The 19,307-nt window shown below is 37.3% G+C and overlaps 2 protein-coding genes across 16 annotated transcripts; one reads left to right on the top strand and one right to left on the bottom strand.

Annotated features, from left to right (window-relative positions):
- Positions 1 to 7,088: 7,088 nt before the first annotated feature.
- Positions 7,089 to 18,922, bottom strand: LOC110925111 (probable pectate lyase 4). The gene is made up of 5 exons (XM_022169082.2): positions 18,698 to 18,922; positions 7,989 to 8,340; positions 7,680 to 7,890; positions 7,521 to 7,589; positions 7,089 to 7,450 (listed from the first exon to the last, which is right to left on the bottom strand). Exons 1-5 carry the CDS (start codon positions 18,828 to 18,830, stop codon positions 7,232 to 7,234), a joined length of 984 nt encoding a protein of 327 aa, XP_022024774.1. The 5' UTR covers positions 18,831 to 18,922; the 3' UTR covers positions 7,089 to 7,231.
- On the top strand, positions 9,119 to 12,593 carry LOC110925118. Of its 15 annotated transcripts, none has more exons than XR_004883098.1 (8): positions 9,119 to 9,694; positions 10,047 to 10,442; positions 10,556 to 10,734; positions 10,828 to 10,907; positions 10,981 to 11,063; positions 11,670 to 11,753; positions 11,999 to 12,071; positions 12,163 to 12,593. XR_004883098.1 is itself a non-coding variant. In XM_035984926.1 (4 exons), exons 1-4 carry the CDS (start codon positions 10,987 to 10,989, stop codon positions 12,300 to 12,302), a joined length of 345 nt encoding a protein of 114 aa, XP_035840819.1. In that variant the 5' UTR covers positions 10,915 to 10,986; the 3' UTR covers positions 12,303 to 12,593. The 15 variants fall into 15 exon arrangements, 1 of the variants encoding a protein (XP_035840819.1); XR_004883094.1 differs by having other exon boundaries at positions 9,122 to 9,694; positions 9,763 to 10,442; XR_004883084.1 differs by having other exon boundaries at positions 9,122 to 9,924.
- Positions 18,923 to 19,307: the final 385 nt, after the last annotated feature.

Here is a 19,307-nt window from a genome sequence, read left to right as displayed (position 1 = left end):
ATGGCAATCTATTAATTCCCGTGTCTCGTCAGACGTAGCCGGATACCGCTTCCATTCCCACTGAATAATACCACTACCATTATCATTGCCAAGCCGATCAACCACTTTGCACCACTTGTTTTTCTCAAGGCGGAACAAACTCGGAAAAATATCTTTTAAAGGTTCATCACTTACCCACGTATCTATCCAGAACCGGATATCCCACCCATTCCCAATCGACCCGCGAATCATGTTAATGAACCTTGTGCCCTGAATCTGAGTCGCATAAGCTGCCTTGACAATCTTGCTCCACGGACCACTAGATTGTTTGTTCCACGGAACCAAATCCCACCTACGATTGGAAGCATGGAGCGCCTCAATGACCCGTTTCCATAACACATTTCCTTCCACTTTATATCGCCATATCCACTTAAACATCAAAGAATAATTGCAATCCATTAACCGTTCACACCCAAACCACCATGCGCCTTGGAACGCACAACCTTGTCCCAAGCCACCCAATGTATTTTACCGATCTCATCTGTCCCCCCCCACAAAAAGCGCTTGATAAGGCCTTCTAGATTATTAATGACCGTAACCGGGGCTTTGTACAAGGAGAAAAAATACGTAGGAATACTCTCCAATACCGATTCAACCAACACCAATCTACCTCCCATCGATAAGATACGAGCCTTCCATAAAGAAAGCCGTTTTTTAAAAACTTGGATCACCGGGTCCCAGCTATTTATTCTCGACATATTTCCACCAACTAGAATACCCAAGTATTTAAACGGCACCTCACCATATCGACACCCTAGCCAGGTCGCTTTATCTTGAACCTCCATAATCGGCTTCCCAATCCCATACAACATGGATTTATTAATATTTATTCTAAGCCCAGAACACAAACGAAAAACCCACAATAACCTACGAAGGGAACGAAAGTTAGCTTGTGTCCATTCTCCCATAACCATCGCATCATCCGCATACAATAAATGAGACAACATCGGACCACTATTAGGCAAGCGAACCCCTTCGAACATGCCCATACGACATGCACGGCGAATTATACTAGACAACGCTTCCATGACAATAATAAAGAGAAAAGGGGAGATCGGGTCACCTTGCCTAATACCTTTAGAACACGAAAACTCAAAGGTAGGGGATCCATTCACCAGAACAGACGAAGCAGCCGAAGCTAACACTCCACGGATCCAATGACACCACCTATCCGGGAATCGCATTTGCTTCATAATAGACATAAGAAACCCCCAATGCACATTATCATACGCTTTTTCGAAGTCAATCTTGAACAAAAATAATTCTTTACCCCTCCTTTTTGCCCAAGACATAACCTCACTAATAATTAAAGGCCCATCCAGAATATACCTTCCAGACAGAAAGGCTGACTGCGTCTCGTAAGTAACTGACTCCATCACCGTCTTCAATCTATTCGTCAAAACCTTCGATATCACCTTGCTGATTACCCCAATCAAAGTGATAGGACGATATTCTCCTAAACCCACCGGATTCTCCACCTTTGGAATTAAAGTAATAAACGAAGACCCAACCCCCTTACTTATTGTCCCATACTCGTAAAAATGTTGGAAAATCTTCATAAAATCACCTTCGAATAAATGCCAGAAACGTTTGATAAAACGAAAATTAAAGCCATCTGGACCCGGCGCCTTGTCACTACCACAATCAAAAACCGCCTCCTTTATTTCTTTTTGCGAAAATGGACACACCAGAGAATCAGCTTCCGCATCAGAAATCGTCTTCAAGTCATCGCAGACCAGATTCGGTCTGACTTCCATGTCTTCCACAAATTTATCCCTGAAAAAAGAAAACACTTCACGTTTAACTAAATTAGGTTTGGTTACCCAAACCCCGTTAGCCATAATACCCGGGATACAATTCGACACCCTTCTTTTATTAACCACTCCATGGAAAAAACTCGAGTTTTCATCTCCATCTCTAGCCCATTTCACCCTCGCCTTTTGTCTTAAATCTTTTTGTATGCCAATTTCGATCTCCCGTAAACGTCTATTCCCTTCACAATAAACCCATTGTTCGTCTTCCCGTAAATCACGATTCTCGACCTCCACATCTAACTCCTCCAAATCCACCCGAATACTTTGAAACTCCTCCTCCTCTAATTTTATAACCCGAAACTTCCACTCGCAAATAATTTTCCGGATATATTTCAACTTGTGAAGCAAAAATAAATCCGGACAAGAATTTTCAGTAAACCGATTAGCATGACTAGTGACCAACTCCTCGAACCCTTCTCGATCTAACCATGAATTATAAAACTTGAAAGGCTTCGGACCGAAATTTCTGTACTCAATTTTAAGAATCAACAGACTGTGATCCGATTTACCCCTAGGCAAAGCCCGATACTCCGCATTAGGCCATTCGTTCAAAAAGTTAGAAGATACAAAAATTCTATCAATCCGGCTACATTTATTACCCGCAACAAACGTAAACTTTCTACCTTGTAACCCATACTCATGCAAATCCAAACCATCTAAAAAATCATTGAAATCATTAGTGGAGGTAGCATCAAAATTAGAGCTCTTTCTTTCACTTCTATCGCGAACACAATTAAAATCTCCGCCAACAATCCAAAGACACGAATCTTGGCGAATAATCCTTTCCAATTCCCTCCAAACCACTCGCTTCTCCTCAATCTTTTGGGGGGCATAGACATTAACCATACCCACCTTCATACCATTACTCTTAAGAATACCATGAATGACAAGAATATTCCTATGCTTAGAATCCGAAAGTTTTTGAAAAACTTTCTTATCCCACATAGAGACAATCCCACCCGATCTACCCGTAGCTTCAACCCAATCGGCATCAAAATCACCTCTACCCCAAAACCTATCCAAATTCACATTTTGCATAGACACCAACTGCGATTCTTGAAACATTACAAAACTAATCTCGTTGGCTACTCTAATATTCGAAATCCAACCCGCCTTATCCACCCTCCCCATACCTCGAATATTTATAGACATAACATTCATTGATCCACCCTTTGAAAGCTCTCTTCATTGACCGCATTCGCTAGAGGTTCCTGAAAGCTATCCATATTAGAAACGCCGAGGTCCCTAGCGAATAATAACGTATCTTCCACCTCCCTTCTTATCACCTCAGCATGAGAGTCACGAGCATTCTCAATTACGGGACAATTTACCACGGAACAGTTAAGATCAGGAGTAATAAACTCCTCTTGTTGAGGCTGAATTTCGCTAGTTTTATCCACCACCACCTGCACTGGATTAACAAAAATAAGTCTATCAATGTCAAAAAAATCGTTGTCTTCACGTACCCTCTTTTTTGGTCTATCTTTATCCATCGGCGATGTAGATCGCCGATAACACCCTTTCTTCTTCGAGTATTTACCGCCTTTCCTTTTACAGCTTTTTGATGTTGAACCGGCTCCCACCGAATCATCAAAGTGACCGCTAAGATGTGGTAAGTTTTCCTGATTTTCTACCCCATTTTGAAATCCGATTCAACTACCTGATCTGGTTCGCGAGTTAAGCGTCCAACCGGTAGCTCATTGCTGAGCGATTCAAATGTGGTCAGCCAGGTTGGTTTTGTAGCGTCTTTCGACCTGGTTTGGTTCTAAAACATTGGTTTCACGTCAGTTTTGATAAGTGTTAATGTAATACCAGGCGCTAGTCTAACTGGCGTAAAAGTAGCAGACTTTTGACACATGTCAGATGTTTATTAGTTATTGTTTTATCAGATGTTTATTAGTTATTGTTTTATCGATGAAAATTCTGGGCTGCTGATTTTCAACCAAGCCTTTAGAACCAGTTGCATGAGACTATAGATGCCAAGTCCCATATGTTTCTAACTCTATTCTACATTGACCCCTTCATCATATGGATCTTCAAATTGTTCAGACTCCGTGCTTTAGATTTGTTATAGAGAAATTTACGAAAATGGCCAGGAATATTGTTAACTTACGAAAACGGCCATCTCATGCGTCATTGGAGCGGCGCATCATGCGCGGGATGCGTCCTTCAAGCACGTGATGCGTTTTTAGAGCGAAACCCAATAAAAAATGGACACGTGGCCACGGGATGCGTCCTTCAAGCACGGGATGCGTCTTTGGATCGAAACCCAATAAAAAATGGACACGTGGCCACGTGATGCGTCCTTGGAGAGAGGCATCATACATGGGATGCGTCAGGCAAGTTTTGAAGCGTCTGGCAAGGTTTTCCGGCGAGTTTCAAGTTTCCGGCAAGTTTTCCGGCGAGTGGTAGGTTTCCGGATGCAATCTATACAGTATGCATCTCACAACATTCTTTATTCATTCTTTAATAATCTCATATAATCAATTTCACTCATAACTGTTTTCCCCAATTCTAAAATTAAGATGAACCCATTTTGAGTTCCACCTATAATTGCTAATCATATTCAAACCATAATCATAGAAGATGAAAACATTGAAGAACAGAGACTAACCCAACAACTCTACGTTCGAGAAGTTGAAGAAAAAAAAAGAGTAAAATTGAATTGGAAATCTCAGTTGGAACAATAAAACAACATTTCAGTTGAGGTTGAAGATTGGAAGAAGAAGCTGACATGGATGTAGGAATTGACGGAGTTAAATTTGTTCTTTTTTTTAAAGGGATTATTTATTCATCATGCGTCTAGAAAAGAAAGAGAAACAAGATTGAAGTCACTTTTCAGGATGTTCACATGGTCTTGGGATTGATAATATTTGCCACGTGTCCTTTTTCCATTGGAGGACCCTGTAAATTAATGTTTTTCATGAGAAAGACGCATCCCGTGCATTTGGATCAGTGATGCGTTGCTCCCAAAACGCATGAGATGGCTAAATCTGAAAATGTGTTTAGTCAATCGCTATTTTCGTAAATAGCTCTTTGTTATATATGTTGGAACATATTCACTATAGTTATGAAAACCATGTTCTTTAAATGGAAATAAAATGTTTCATAGAACTTAACATCCCTAGAGAATATTTTTATTGTCCAAACTAAATACTTTATAGCCTTTTTTCTGAGTGGAATAACCAACGAAAACACACTTTTCACCTCTAGTACTAAATTATGTGATTAGTTGATAGAGGAAAGATATATATGCCTATAACATATTACAAACAAGATAAATGAAAGATCTCATCGAGGGAGCGTTCAACTCCTATAGCTTCCAAGATCTATAAACTTCACTCAGGGTTGCTAAATCAAGGATAAGAAAATCACGTCCAAGATAACTCTACAAATCAAACCCTAAGGTAGGGTTTCTTCCATGTAACAACCGGTAACCTTCAATTAGGAGGAGGGTTACACACACCAACAACCAGCAAGATTGTCTTGATCACAAGATCTTATGAATCAAAAGATCTTGAAGAACAATGACTATCGCTGCGATATGGACTAAGAAACCCTAGATCTTCAAATCTGACCCTAGATCTGCACAAGATCACCAGATTCAACCCCAAGAGTTAATTCCATCTCTGATACCAAGTCATAACCATGATATCTAACCCAAATTTAACATCAACCAAGAACAAAATACCCAAACCAATGATTTATTACCCAAATCGCTATAGAGTGTTCAAGTACACAAACCCTAACACACTAAACAAGAACAAAAGATTATCTAACTTATAATCTCTAAACAAACAAGGAATGAATCAACTCTAATATCAGATTCAGTAACCCTAATTGCGCCACAATTAGAGAGAGAAAGTGTTGATGAAAAATATCTGAGTTGCCTCAAATCACTAGATCCTTGTCGTTTATTTCCAAGCCACTTATGTATTTAATATATGCATTCATTTATTATTCATAAAATTGTTGGTGGTGTAGTAAAAAAAACCATCTCAAGATAATATATAGGTCTCAAGTTCAAGGCTTTCCACCACACAGATCTAATTTATCTAATTTTTTAAATTCATTTCCTCTTACCAGACATTATTTTGAGAGTTTCGGAGACGACCCTAATTAACCCAAGTAGCTTTTTAACATCGATTGTAAGGATCATTTCCCCAATAAAACGTTAATAATAAGTTTCATTGTATTAAGATGTGTACTCAACTTGTGACTTTTTATAAGTGAGGTATTTCTTTATTCTTATATATTTTGTCCTTTTCTTGGATACATTCATTCATTCAATATCTACAAAACCCAATAGCGGTAATAGTGCTTGCCTTCTATTGGGTTAAATGGGCGGCAGGGGGAATAGTGTCAGGCAGCTGTCTGACACTCCTCTATTGGCCCAACAAATATACGATTTTATTCCCCTTTAAATTTACGATTTTGCCATCAGCTCAAAATTATGTTTTTGCCCCCATTTAAAAATAAATTTACGCTTTTACTCTCAGCTAAAAATTTCAATTTTGCCCCCGGTTAAAAGTTACGACTTTGCCCCATTTCAATTTACAGTTTTGCCATTAGTTTTTTTCCCTTATGATTACGATTTTGCCATCAGTTCAAAGTTATGTTTTTACCCCCACTTAAAAATAAATTAACGCTTTTGCTCCTAGCTAAAAATTCCAATTTTGCTCTCGGTTCAAAATTACGATTTTGCCCCGTATAAATTTATAGTTTTGCCATTATTTTTTTTCTCACAGCCAAGTTACGATTTTGCCCTCAACTTATATTTACATTTTCTCCATCGTTTTTGTTTGTTTTCCTGGTGAAACTACAATTTTGCCCCCAATGTAAAATTACAGTCGTGCCGGCAGATTCCTGGCACTCCCCCATAGGTCCATTTAATTTACGATTTTATCCCTGAATTAAAATTGTAATTACGCCCTCAGTTAAAAATTACGTTTTCCCAATCGTTTTAGTTTTTTTAGCAAAAGTAGAAAACATTTTTTAATTGGTTGACTCGATTTAATTTTTTTTCCGTGTCAAGGAGCCACCTAACACTCGCTCATTATTATTATTATTGAAAAATTACACTTTTGCCCTGATCCGAAAAATTTCGGTTTAGTTTTTTTTTCCTAGCAAAATTATAGTAGTGTTTTTTTAATTGATTGAAAATTATTTGGCTATCGCCCCGCAAAGCGGGCGGGGCATCAACTAGTTACATAAATATAGAAAATATTTGAATGTTAGATACCCGAAGTACGTAACTTAATATTAGAATTCAAAGTATTAGAGCTTTTTAGAGAATACGTCATAGGAATGAACAAATGACAACTCCGCATACTTCGAATTTGATATATCAATACACGTACAAAGAATTATGCAATTCGTTACTCGCCAGGTGGGCGTGGAACATCTTGCCATCCTGTACAATGCTGGAGAGCATGTTTGAGCTCGTTTGTTGCAGACATAACCGTCCATGTCTCGTAGTGTTGGCTTGGGTGAAACGAGCTACATATTGGTTCTAATAAGCCTGATTGTGTATCATCCATAAATAGGTCATCATCAGATATAATGGAGCCCGTACTTGCCTCCTCTTTGTCTGCTGCCTGCGCCAAGTAACACAACCTTATGGTAACTATGTATGACCAAAAATGTACAAGGAGTATACAAACTTACCTTCTCAGTAAGATATTTAAAAGCCTCCTTCCTTTGGCCCGCTTCGTATATGTTGCATTGCGAGTATATCTGAATCAGTAAGTGGTACCATATTTATACATGTTCTCTAAGACCAAATATAACAAACATTAATTAACAAATCTTTTAAGGCAATCTGACCTCTGCTTCCACACTAGCACAAACGGCGTAAATGCCCCAGTCACTCGTGTAATTGTTGTACAAATGTACTTTAGCGAATCTAACACGAGGATGGCGTTGTCGGGTTCCATCAAAGAAACAATGGTGAATAGTAACAAAAATACACCGGTCACCAATGTGTAAAGGACTAGCTCCAATAAGCATTACTTTGTCCTGGTTTGAAAAGTGACAACTGAAAGCACACAATAAGATTAGTTTGGTGAAATCCTAGTCCTAGTAATAAATAAATATAAGAAAACATCAAAAACAAAGCATGCCTATAGTAATTACCGAGAAATGGTAATAAATGTGCTTTGATGGGTAATATCGATCAACCCATCTTTATAATCTTTGAGGCTACAACGATCAATCCATATGTGTTTTGAATTGGGCTTGATTTCAATGGCATCTATCTCATCTCCTATACCACCTTCAAACTCTAAGTTGCATATGATCACATGTTCACATTCTTTTAGCCTAATTCCATTGTGAGTTAGCTTAATCCGTTGTCCTCGTCCATCGATGGTCTTGTAAGAGGACACATCCAAATGAGAGGAAAGTTCAATGGTACCCGAAACTTCAAAAACAATCCACATAGGTTCGTTCATACAACATCCAGCTCGAAGCGATCCAGGCCCATCATCTACAACCATTCAAACGTGTCATATAACATATTTAAAAATCAAATGATTATATATATGCGAGTGATGGTCAATACAAACCAATTTAAGTAGAGGATTGGGAACCGTATAGACACTTATACGTATTGTATCAGATGTGATATGAAAGACGGTTATTAACAATCCTTCTTACTAACTCACATTACATGTGATTATCTTTATTGCACTATTACAAGCACTTATATGGTTGTCATGGTATGTATATATACATTATATTGCCTATCAAGCTCTAAATTAGTTGTAAACCAATAACCATACCTAGTAAAATCACACCAATACCATAACTACTAGTAGGGTCCAGGGAGGGTGGGGTGGGGTGGGGTGTAGGCAAACAATACCTCTATCCTAAAGGATAGAGATGTAAGCTCTCATTTTGTTGTAAAACTAGCAATTGGAGGTGGTAAACGAACCCGCATCCGACGGGCAAACTGAAACATTCAATACGATTAATGGGATGGTATATTCATTTATGAGATCTTGTATCAATTACCCCCAAAACATACATACTTATTTATCTGAACCATACCCATAATTTTTTTATTATCTTTTGTCCTTGGTACGAATATAATCTATTAATTTACTAACTTTTAGTTCTTAAATTTCTAATTCTGTAGGTAATAAAATTCTATAATCTATATCTATAATCTATAATATATTAAAAAGGAGAAGTGATGGACCAAAATGTAATTTTACTATGTGTGCAAATTTGAAAGCATAATGTACAAAGAATACAAGCCCCTTTAAAGGAATATATAAAGAAAGTCCAAAAAATTTTAAGACGCCACAGGGTTAATATAGAGATTTCGTCCACCGAATTTTTGGAAACCCTGAATTTATGTTGCGGCGTTTCATCTTTCATCGGCGGCATCGGCGTATATCTTCCTCTCAGAACCCTACAACTGCAAAACTGAAACAAGTGAGAAATCAATCGCCACTCCATTTGATCTAATCCAACCGAAGAATACGGACAGTGGGGAGCAGACACCAGCTTTGGATTCAAATCAATAAGCATAATCTGAACTTAGTCGTGTTTTGTTTCTCCTTTATCATCTTCTATTAATGGTCATTTGTTTCGCCGATCATGGAGCGGTGAGGGTTTAATCGGAGCACCAAAGTCCGTCGGGTCAAGGATTTCTACCATGATATGACGAAAGGTCAGTGATGATGTTGTTTGGGGCGATGGCAGTGGTAGGTAGTGGAAAAATCGAAGCCTCAACAGTGGCGGCTTTAGGGTTCCTTCATGAGTCAGTCGGGTATTGTCTCTTCTCTCTTGAATTTTCATTCGTAGCCTTCATCCAGTTTCTGTCCGTCGATCAGGTACCCCTACAAAATCATCTCGAAGCATTTTTATTCTATGTGTGTTTGTGATTTTGAGTTTAACCTAGATTTTACAGAGATGGGGAAGAAAGCTTCTGATTTTGAGGGCTTTGGGTGTATTTGCATTTGTTGATTTTGCGTGCAGTGGTCAATTAGACTTACATTGACATTCAGGCTGGTCGATTTCCACCCAAATTGCCATCTTGTGTATTAGCAGAAAGCCACTGTTTGTAAACTCGATTATCTTTCTCGTATCTGTGTTCTCTCGTTATTTTGATCTCTTTATTTGATCTTCTATTGTTTTGGACTGCCAAATTATTTTGTAGATTATGAACCATTGCTTATATTTCAGGTACAGGGGACCATAGTTTTGTGCAAAGGTTGCGTCTTGGTGGGCACTTTTGAAGGAAAATATAGCAACCATGGAGCCGAGGACATTTCGACTATTAAGACATTACTAGAGCATAATGCTGATTGTAGTCCCGAAGATAAGGTTTTTAATCATTCTTTTTAAAATTTGTTGTCATGTTAATAAAGGCTGGCATGATTATAATTTCTGTTGCTTTTGAAAGAAGACATGCCCCCATGGGAAATCAAAGGTTACTGTCTTTCTTAAACGATGTTTTTGTTCAAGTCGTTGTTGATTCTTTTTGTTTTTTTTTTTACAAATGTAAATAGTGAAATTTGATTGTAGCTGCGTTGTTTTTGAGATAATTTTGTTCGGTTCGAAACGGCTCGCGTCGAAACGGTAAATTGCTTATTCTATGTAACATATGATCTTGTGATGCCTTTAAAGAGCTGAACTGTTTTAAATTTCTTTGAGTATAATGTGTGGTTTCTGAGCTTGAAATTTATTTTCAGTTTCTCGTCTGGAAGATTTGGCGATTCAAGGTGGAAGTTGAGGGACTTTTTTTTCCAAATGTGATGGCGTTCCCTTGATTACTGAAAAGGAACTGGTGGAAACCTTTATGAATCAGTGATACACTTTGTGTAAACTTAGTGCATTAAATATCAAACCATACACAGAAAAAGAAACATAGGTGCGAGTCCAACTTGTGTATTTACTGAATTGTATCAGCTGAAAAGTTCATACACAAGTGCTGTGCTGGTTTGCTTACAATGTGATTTTTTAGCTTGAACTAATAGATATGCAACCATGGCTTCATGTATCTCATAGCTATAGGCGTAATTAATCTCTGACACGACTATAGAGGTATAACACACCCGAAAAAATGGCTACTTTCGTGATTTTCGTCATGACATTCTATCTAAATCTTTGTGTGTAGGTTTAAATGCAACTGCAGCTGATATTAAACAAGGGTTTAAAAGAGCCTTTTCTGCTCCATGGCCCGAAAAACTACGTTACCAGGTAACATTGTAATCTATTCTCCTTCTTTTACATAAGAGTAAAAAGTCGTTTTCGTCCTTGAGGTTTGACCATTTTGCGACTTTCGTTCAAAGGTCTGTTTTTCCTCATTTAGATCCAAAAGATTTGAAATCTTGCCATTTTCATCCGGCTCGTTAACTCCATCAGTCCATCCATTTTTCTCCATTAAGTCAGGGGTGTTTTCGTCTTTTTTTGTTAACTTAAAGGGCAATTCGGTTTTTCACTTTTATGTACAAGCATTTAGCAATTCCATCTTGTTGACTTAAAACAAAACAAGTAGGTAAAAAGACGAAAATACCCCTGACTTAACGGAGAAAAATGGATGGAGTTAATGAGCTGGATTAAAATGGCAAAATTTCATACCTTTTGGATCCAGATGTGGAAAAACAAACCTTTGGACGAAAGTCGCAAAACTGGCCAAACCTCAGGGACGAAAATGGCATTTTACTCTTTACATAATTATCCCCCCGTCGGAAATCTCAAGCTTCGCCACTGAAAAGAACCTTTTGACACTTTATTGTTTGCTATTATTTTCTTTTAACATTTTATCAGTATATAATTAATCTTGATATTCTTCATGTCTAACAGGGAGATGGAAGACCATTCTGGAGGCTTGTTGTTTCTGAAGCTACTGGTAGTGCTAATAACGATTACTTTGAAGAAGTTTATGAGGTTAGTCACCTAACGACTCAAATGGGTCGCCAAAACATTTAGGTTAAGAACTGGTGGGTAAAATGGGTTGGACGGGATATAACTTATAAGTGTTGAAAATCATCAATGAGTATGTTTTTAAACTCATTCAGCATCTAATGTATTTAAGGTTAGTTAGGTCATTTTAAGAAAGCAAGAGTAAGGATGAAACCCGTAAAAGATTTTAAAAAATGTATTATTAGGTTGAAAAGTGATAATCATGTTAGGTAAGTCTGATGCGTACCAAGTATATGATGGAATGCCTATGGTGCTGGTTCCGCCTCTTGCTGCTCGAACCAGGTTCTATCCCCTTCTCGATTTTTATAATGTGCCAATGATAATTCTATTTTTGAATGATCCTTTTTAGTATGTTGAATTTAAATTGATTTAGGTTTCGGTTTTGACTTATCATAAGGATGTGATGCTGGGAAGCACCAACAAGCTTTCAACCTCACCGGAGGATTCGCTCCGTCGAAGTGCTTTGATGACAATAGTCCTATAATGGCATGGGTATTCCACGACCCAAACTAAATGATGTTGCAAAGGGACCTGGAGACAAAAGAAGCCTGGTAAACGCATGTCAAAATGATATGTGCCATGTTCTAAAAGCCATGCACATCACGTTCCCATTTGCCAATGGCTGTTATTTTTCTTTTGCATGATTAGATAGTGCCATAGTCGGTTAGTGGTGATGGTTTATCTTAGTTGCAAGTTAGCCATTTTTATTAATTTCGTATTTCTTCAGTAAGGCTATATATGAACCATATGTATTTAGATCAAGGGAATGAAGAAATGAATTATTCAAAATCTGGTTTCTCTTAACTCAAGTTTCTCTTTGTCTTCTCTCTATTTTCTAAGAACCATTTGATTAACGATTTGGTTCGTATCACAAAATCATCTCAAAAGCAACGATATCATCTGAAACTATGTGTGCCAAAAAAACTAATGTACCCGCAGCAACGCGCGGGTATTCCCACTAGTAATTAAAAATAGTTGAGAATGTATAGGGAATTCCAATAGACAATTTTTACCAAAGTAACGGATATACCTAATACGAGACACTTACCAACACAAACATCAATGTCATTATGAAAAACACAACTTCACATAAAACATCAATATCTCATAATGAAACACAAGTTAACTTGAAACCAATTTTATAGCCCAGTGACACTTCGAGGTGGGATAAGACTTTGAAACCAACTGAAAACAAATGGACCCAACCTGGGATTGTAGACATCATGTACACCTGTTTTTTTTTTTTATTTTTAATGAAAATTGAACTTTGAATAACATGGAATTTTACAAATTTGGTAGACTATAACTATATGGAATTATTATTAATATAATTTGAATACCATGAAATTTTACTAACTTGGTAGACTAATTATATGGAATTATTACTAATACCATGAAATTTACTAACTTGGTTGACTATAATTATATCGAATTATTACTAATATAAGTATCGAGGAAAGTTTTAAAGATGGGCTAAAATTAATACGATATAAATGTTTAAAGTGATGTGTATATGAAATAATGTGTTATGAGTAATTTTTTCAACTAGGAGGGCTTTGAATTCCATAGCTTTATAGTCTAGTGGTATCTTAAGAGTGTGAGAAGGCTTTGAGACCAATAGGTCCTGTTTTTGATTCTCAAAGAGGGGGGGTGGGGGGTTCCCATATTTATTGGGTTTCCTCTTGAATTTGTGTGTAGACACTATGCCTAGTGGAGATGGATATGATCGGGTGGTTCCGATGGTGGTACGATCAGGCCCGGTGATAAGTGTGGGCAAGTAGGGAAATGGACCCAGGCCCAAAGTTGTTGAGGGCCTAGAGTTTTTAAAAAATATCCTATATACTATATGTTTTTGTTATTGGGCCTAAAGTATTAACCTAATTATAATAACCGGCCTTCATCTGTGAATTTGTGATTGACGTGAATACGTAATGAGCGGGAATCCGGAATAGAATACGAAGCGACGACAGAGGTTTAACAGGCAGCGCACACACAAAGCAATCAGAAATCTGAAATCGGTTCACTGTTCAGCAGCGCAGCGGCCACGAAATCAGTGATTCGGAATCCCGTTACAGGTTAGTTCCTTGTTCAGCAGCAACGATTTTGTTTATTGTCAAAAACAGGCCCACGAAATCAGTGATTTATTGTCTATTTTTGTCAAAAACAGGCCCACGAAATCAGTGATTTATTGTCTAGTTTATGGTTGTAAATTGTTCAAGTGTGATTAGAAGTAATCGCTTTGTGCTCAAGTGTGATTCGGGTTGTAATCGCTTTGTGTTCATGTGTGATTCGGGTCGAAATTTACCAATAGGGTTAGTGTCATATTATAGTTTTTTTATATATGATTATTGTGTTTAAATTATATGGGCCCGATTTATTTTTAGTGGCTCGAGGCCCAAAACGTTTCGAGATTTCTCGGAGACGGCACTGGGTATGATGATACTCCAGTGGTGTGCATGGTACGATCGGTTAAGTTATTATCCTAAATGGAAGTTATCGGTTAGTCTATTTTATTAACCAATCGGTTTTCAGTTAATCATGTCGGTTTATTCGGTTAGATTGACGGTTTTTTTATTCGATTTGTTTAATTTCTAAAAATAACAAAACCAAACTTGAGCTAAAATGTTTGCTTAGAAATACATGAAGCTGAGGTGCAAATACATGAAATGGAAATATAAATATAAGAGTAAACTGTCATTTTGGTCCATGTGGTTCGGGCAGTTTTACCATTTTAGTCCAAATCTCAAACTTTTTAAATCTGGGTCCCTGTGGTTTAACTTTTATTGCCATTTTAGTCCAAAATTCAAAAACTCCCTGTGGTTTTACTTTTATACATGAACTGGATGTATAAGAACTAGAAATATATAAAAATATAAATAATCGGTTAATTTTAGTTAAACAAGGCTAAAAAAAATTGATAACCGGCTTTTGGTTAATTCAGTTTTCGACTAATCGGTTCTCATTCGGTTTCACTTGTTTACGGTAACGATTCAGTAACTGCTCACTTTTAGACACCGTTAGTTAATCACGTAACATAGCATTTTTTTAATTAAAAACTGTAGCTATACTATACTCAAATTAAAGAGAATAAAATGCTTGGTTTTTTTTTGTGTAATTTTTAAAAATAATATTAACGTAGAAAGAAGTTATGACCGTTTAAAAATCGAGAGGTAGTTAGTTTTTTATAAAGGGATAAAATGTAAATACTAACTAATTATCCATAATTTGGTTAAAGATGAAGGAATTAAAGTGTAACTAAAATGAGTGGATTAAAGTGTAATTAGTGTTTGAAAAAGTAATTTACCCCCGACTTTGAGTTGTACGTTATGCATTAAACTAAAAAATGTTATTAACTTTTGGGTATAATCTAAAATGACATTTCCCCATACATTATAATATAATATAATATAAATAACTTTTGAGAGTGTTATGTTTTTCACTTATAACTTTTAAGATACGGTATTTTAAAAAGTCCCGAGTATGTTATTGCGACGTGCTTATTTTTATCTACGTCTCGTGATTATTTTTATCTACCTCTCGATTTATTTTGTTTCAAAACTGAGTTGTGAATAGTAACGTCCAAGTGTCCAAAGAACAAATGCACATGCCATCAAAGCTAACTCATGATTTAGTTTAAGTTTTTTATTTTCTTTTGTATAAATTGACACCACTTACTTTTCGTCATTCTAATAAGATAATATAATGCGTCATAAATATTTTAAAATTTATCATTGCGACATGATTATTTTTATAGACGTTTCAATAAAAAACTTGTTCAAAATCGAAGAGGTGAAATATAATTGATTTTTTTCTTTGCAGTGACGAACGGAACCGATATTGTCTGAGCAACGTCGAGGTCAGTACCTGTATTCATTAATAAATTTATTTGAAAGTTGAGTTGTATTCGCAGTGGTGTATTTTCTTTTAAACTGTAAGCTTCTTCGAGTGCCGGTAACGTGACGATTTGAACCGCCGCCGCCTGAACATCAGTACTCGTACCAGTATTCATTTTTATGGTTTTCGATTGATGTAAAACACACGTCGATTGCTATACCGAGTGTCAGTATCAGACAACCACTGTAACGAAACGAACCAAACTGATACCGGCCAAAAACCCGCTACGCATAGTCCCACTACTTACTAACAATTTGATAACGGGAGTTGAGTGTAAGGTGTGAAGGATATCACTGTAGAAACAGTTATCATGGGATCGACGTATCCCTGCATTCAAACGACACATCCCTTCATCACACCCCTTCATCTAGTATTTAAGGGTTTCAAGTTTATTATAACCGTACAGTTTCAAGTTCAAGTATTCAAGTTTCAGTTTCATATTTCGGTTAGTTTATATCTTTCGGTTTGATCATGAAGTGGTGTAATGTTTGTTGCGATTACAAGTATTTATGTGATCATCTTTCTTCTCGGTCCGATTGGTCTTGGCCTCCTATGTGATACCAACAGTTTATTCTTCTTTATAAAACCAAAGATATAGCAGGATTTATTAACTTACATTAGCTGATAAACCATCTTTCCACTAACCACTTTACCCTTCTGTTTCGATTATTAGCTAATAAACCATCTTTCCAATAACCATTTCACCCTTTCGTTTCCGATTATAAACGGAATGGTGAAGTGGTTATTGGAAATCAGTTATGAAAACAAAAACCAAAACTTCGGTTTTTACCAATGACCGAACCAACACATGTTCACCCCTATCTTTTGTTATACTTGATTTAATATGCAAGGATTTGAATTTTCTTGAGCATTGGCTTCTTCATGATCATCTCCTTATTCCAATTACTGATCCATGATTAAATCTATTGCTTCGGTTAAGTTATGGTGGTCTGTTAGTGGGTGCCTAACCGAAACCAAACCATCTATTATAACTTAATCAATCGATTTATTATTGAACAATATGGTACAATATATAGATGTACAAGAGAGCCTAAACTAGGAAAGGAAATAAAACAGAATAATACAATAAGTACAATCCATATATACATAAATCACTACCGTGATTTACAGTAGACTATTACCCCCCGTCAATCGAACAGGTGGAGGGCCAACACGAAGCAATCCACGAAACTTTTCAAAGAGAGGCTTGGGAAGACTCTTCATGAAAATGTCTACAACCTTGAGATTGGATGGAACAAACTTAGTGTGTAGTTGACCGGAAGAGACAAGCTCTCGAACAAAGTGATAGTCAATATCAATATGTTTGGCACGCTTGTGAGAGACAGGATTTTGACTGAGAAATATAGCACTCTTATTATCACAAAGAAGGGTAGGTCGATCCACTGGCAAAGCGTGCAACTCACGTAGAAGATGAGTAAGGCAAATTATCTCTGCAGCAGTGTTGGCCATAGCACGATATTCTGATTCACAACTCGACCGAGACACAGTTAGTTGTTTCTTGGTACTCCATGAGACAAGATTACCACCCAAATAAATAGAGTAACTGTAAGTCGATCTTCTAGTCTCAATGCACCTAGCCCAATCAACATCAGAGTAGCCAACTAATTGAGTAGTGGTTGGTTTGGAAAAAAAACATAAGCTGAAAGCGATGGTCCCTTTAACATACCGCAAGATGCGCTTGACCGATTGAAAATGAGAGATGGTAGGAGATTCAAGGTGTTGACTCGCCTAATTTACAGCATAAGAAAGGTCCGGACGAGTTATGGTAAGATATTGTAGAGCACCAACTAAGGATCGGTAAAGTGTGGGATCATGAAACGGATCACCTTTGCTGTGAAAAGTGTCAGCGGTAGAGAGCGGGGTGTCAACTGGCTTGGAATCGAGTAAACCTGCACAAGCTAAAATATCATGGGCATATTTCGCCTCACTGAGATAAATACCGGTGTCTGAATAAGCAACCTCAAGCCCCAGAAAATATCCCAAGACACCCAAATCTTTAACCGAAAACTCTTTATTTAATCTAGTAATGAACGACTGAATAAGCTGAGGATCACTGCCGGTGATAATTATGTCATCCACGTAAACTAAAAGATAAACAATAGAAGCTCCTTTTTTGTAGACGAATAAAGAAGTGTCGGCCTTGCTGCAGAGAAAACCATTGTTGAGCAAAAAAAGTACTAAGGCGCTGAAACCAAGCACGAGGTGCCTGTTTGAGTCCATAGAGAGCCTTTTGTAAACGACAAACATGATGAGGAAACTGAGAATTTATAAATCCCGGCGGTTGTTCCATGTTAGATCATCGGATATCCAGGTTAGATAATCAGGGTTGGGAGAAGGTTTTTCATTCACTTGAATGGTTTCGGCTGGGATGGATTCTTACTGTCAACATGGCCGGTAAGTTTTTGTAGAGATAGCAAAAGGGTGATCTGTTGACTCCACGCTAAATAGTTGGAGGAGGTGAGTTTGTGGGGAATGAAGTGAAGATTGGAGGTGGCTGCAGTCGAAGCAGAGGGAGAGGCCATGGGCGCCGACAGGTAGGGTAAATCAGGATCGAAAGGAGGCGGCTGGTAGGGTAAAGACGAATCGAAGGAGAAGGAAAAAGAGGTAGGATCGCCGTGTTAGGCTAATACCATATTATAACTCAATCAATCGATTTATTATTGAACAGTAGGGTACAATATGTAGATGTACAAGAGAGCCTAAACTTGGAAAGGAAATAAAACAGAATAATACAATAACTACAATCCATATATACATAAATCACTACCGTGATTTACGGTAGACTATTACCATCAATGATCCCAACCCCCACAACCGAACCTTCCATAGTATAGGTACCAATATTCTGACCGATATTTTGCACCAATATCTCGGCATGGGACCGATTATATCATCGATATAGATATATCAATATGTTTTTTTCAGGATATTAACTACATACGTTACCGGTTATGTTTTTTTCGGTTGGTTTAGTCATGATAAATATGACTAACCTGATAGCGTTGTAACACGATAGAGCGGTCCTTGAAGTCCACCAACGGCAAAGCGACCGAATCCCGCTGCTTGACCTGCAAGAGATCGCAAGCTACAATCGACATGAGAGTAAAGAACTGGTGTAGCTGTCATTTTTGTAGTTCGGTTTTTTGGGCTCACCAATAAAATGAGTAAATTCTGTCAATCATAATCTCTAGCTAAAAGATCACAGAAAAGCAATTGGCACATAAATTGCCTGAAAATTTGATTCCCGAGCCAAAAGCCATGCTCACGTTTAAAGTCATGTTCATATTTAAAAATAGAACAACTAATTACTACTCGAATATTAAATCATTAATATATTTTTCTTTCATAAAAATTTATCTGCAATACTTTGTTAGCCATTGACTTTTTCTTTTTTCTTCTTTCAAATTAATTGATTTGATCAGCCGATTTAATCAATCAATTATATTTGATATAATCCCACCCATACTCAAACTATCGGAGGAGTCTAAGGAAAGTAAGAGGTAGGCAAACCAATTACCCTATACATGAGAATAGTGGGTTGTCTCTAGTATCAAACTACTATCGTTGGGTTCGTTCGGTTATTAGTCTCAACCAAAACTGAAA

Source organism: Helianthus annuus, chromosome 2 (assembly GCF_002127325.2).
Source record: "Helianthus annuus cultivar XRQ/B chromosome 2, HanXRQr2.0-SUNRISE, whole genome shotgun sequence".
Classification (NCBI taxonomy): Eukaryota; Viridiplantae; Streptophyta; class Magnoliopsida; order Asterales; family Asteraceae; genus Helianthus; species Helianthus annuus.
This window is presented reverse-complemented; position numbering and strand designations above follow the sequence as displayed.

What these genes read in the sequence shown, in the direction of transcription:
- LOC110925118 (XM_035984926.1), top strand. Translation starts at nt 10,987, where the DNA reads ATGCAACTGCAGCTGATATTAAACAAGGGTTTAAAAGAGCCTTTTCTG. An exon ending in ACTTTGAAGAAGTTTATGAG is followed by an intron (nt 11,754 to 12,003) that starts GTTAGTCACCTA and finishes ATGTTAGGTAAG; the next exon opens with TCTGATGCGTACCAAGTATA. An exon ending in CCTCTTGCTGCTCGAACCAG is followed by an intron (nt 12,072 to 12,186) that starts GTTCTATCCCCT and finishes ACTTATCATAAG; the next exon opens with GATGTGATGCTGGGAAGCAC.
- LOC110925111 (XM_022169082.2), bottom strand. Translation starts at nt 18,830, where the DNA reads ATGACAGCTACACCAGTTCTTTACTCTCATGTCGATTGTAGCTTGCGA. An exon ending in TCGTGTTACAACGCTATCAG is followed by an intron (nt 8,341 to 18,697) that starts GTTAGTCATATT and finishes GAATGGTTGTAG; the next exon opens with ATGATGGGCCTGGATCGCTT. An exon ending in TTAAATATCTTACTGAGAAG is followed by an intron (nt 7,451 to 7,520) that starts GTAAGTTTGTAT and finishes TACTTGGCGCAG; the next exon opens with GCAGCAGACAAAGAGGAGGC.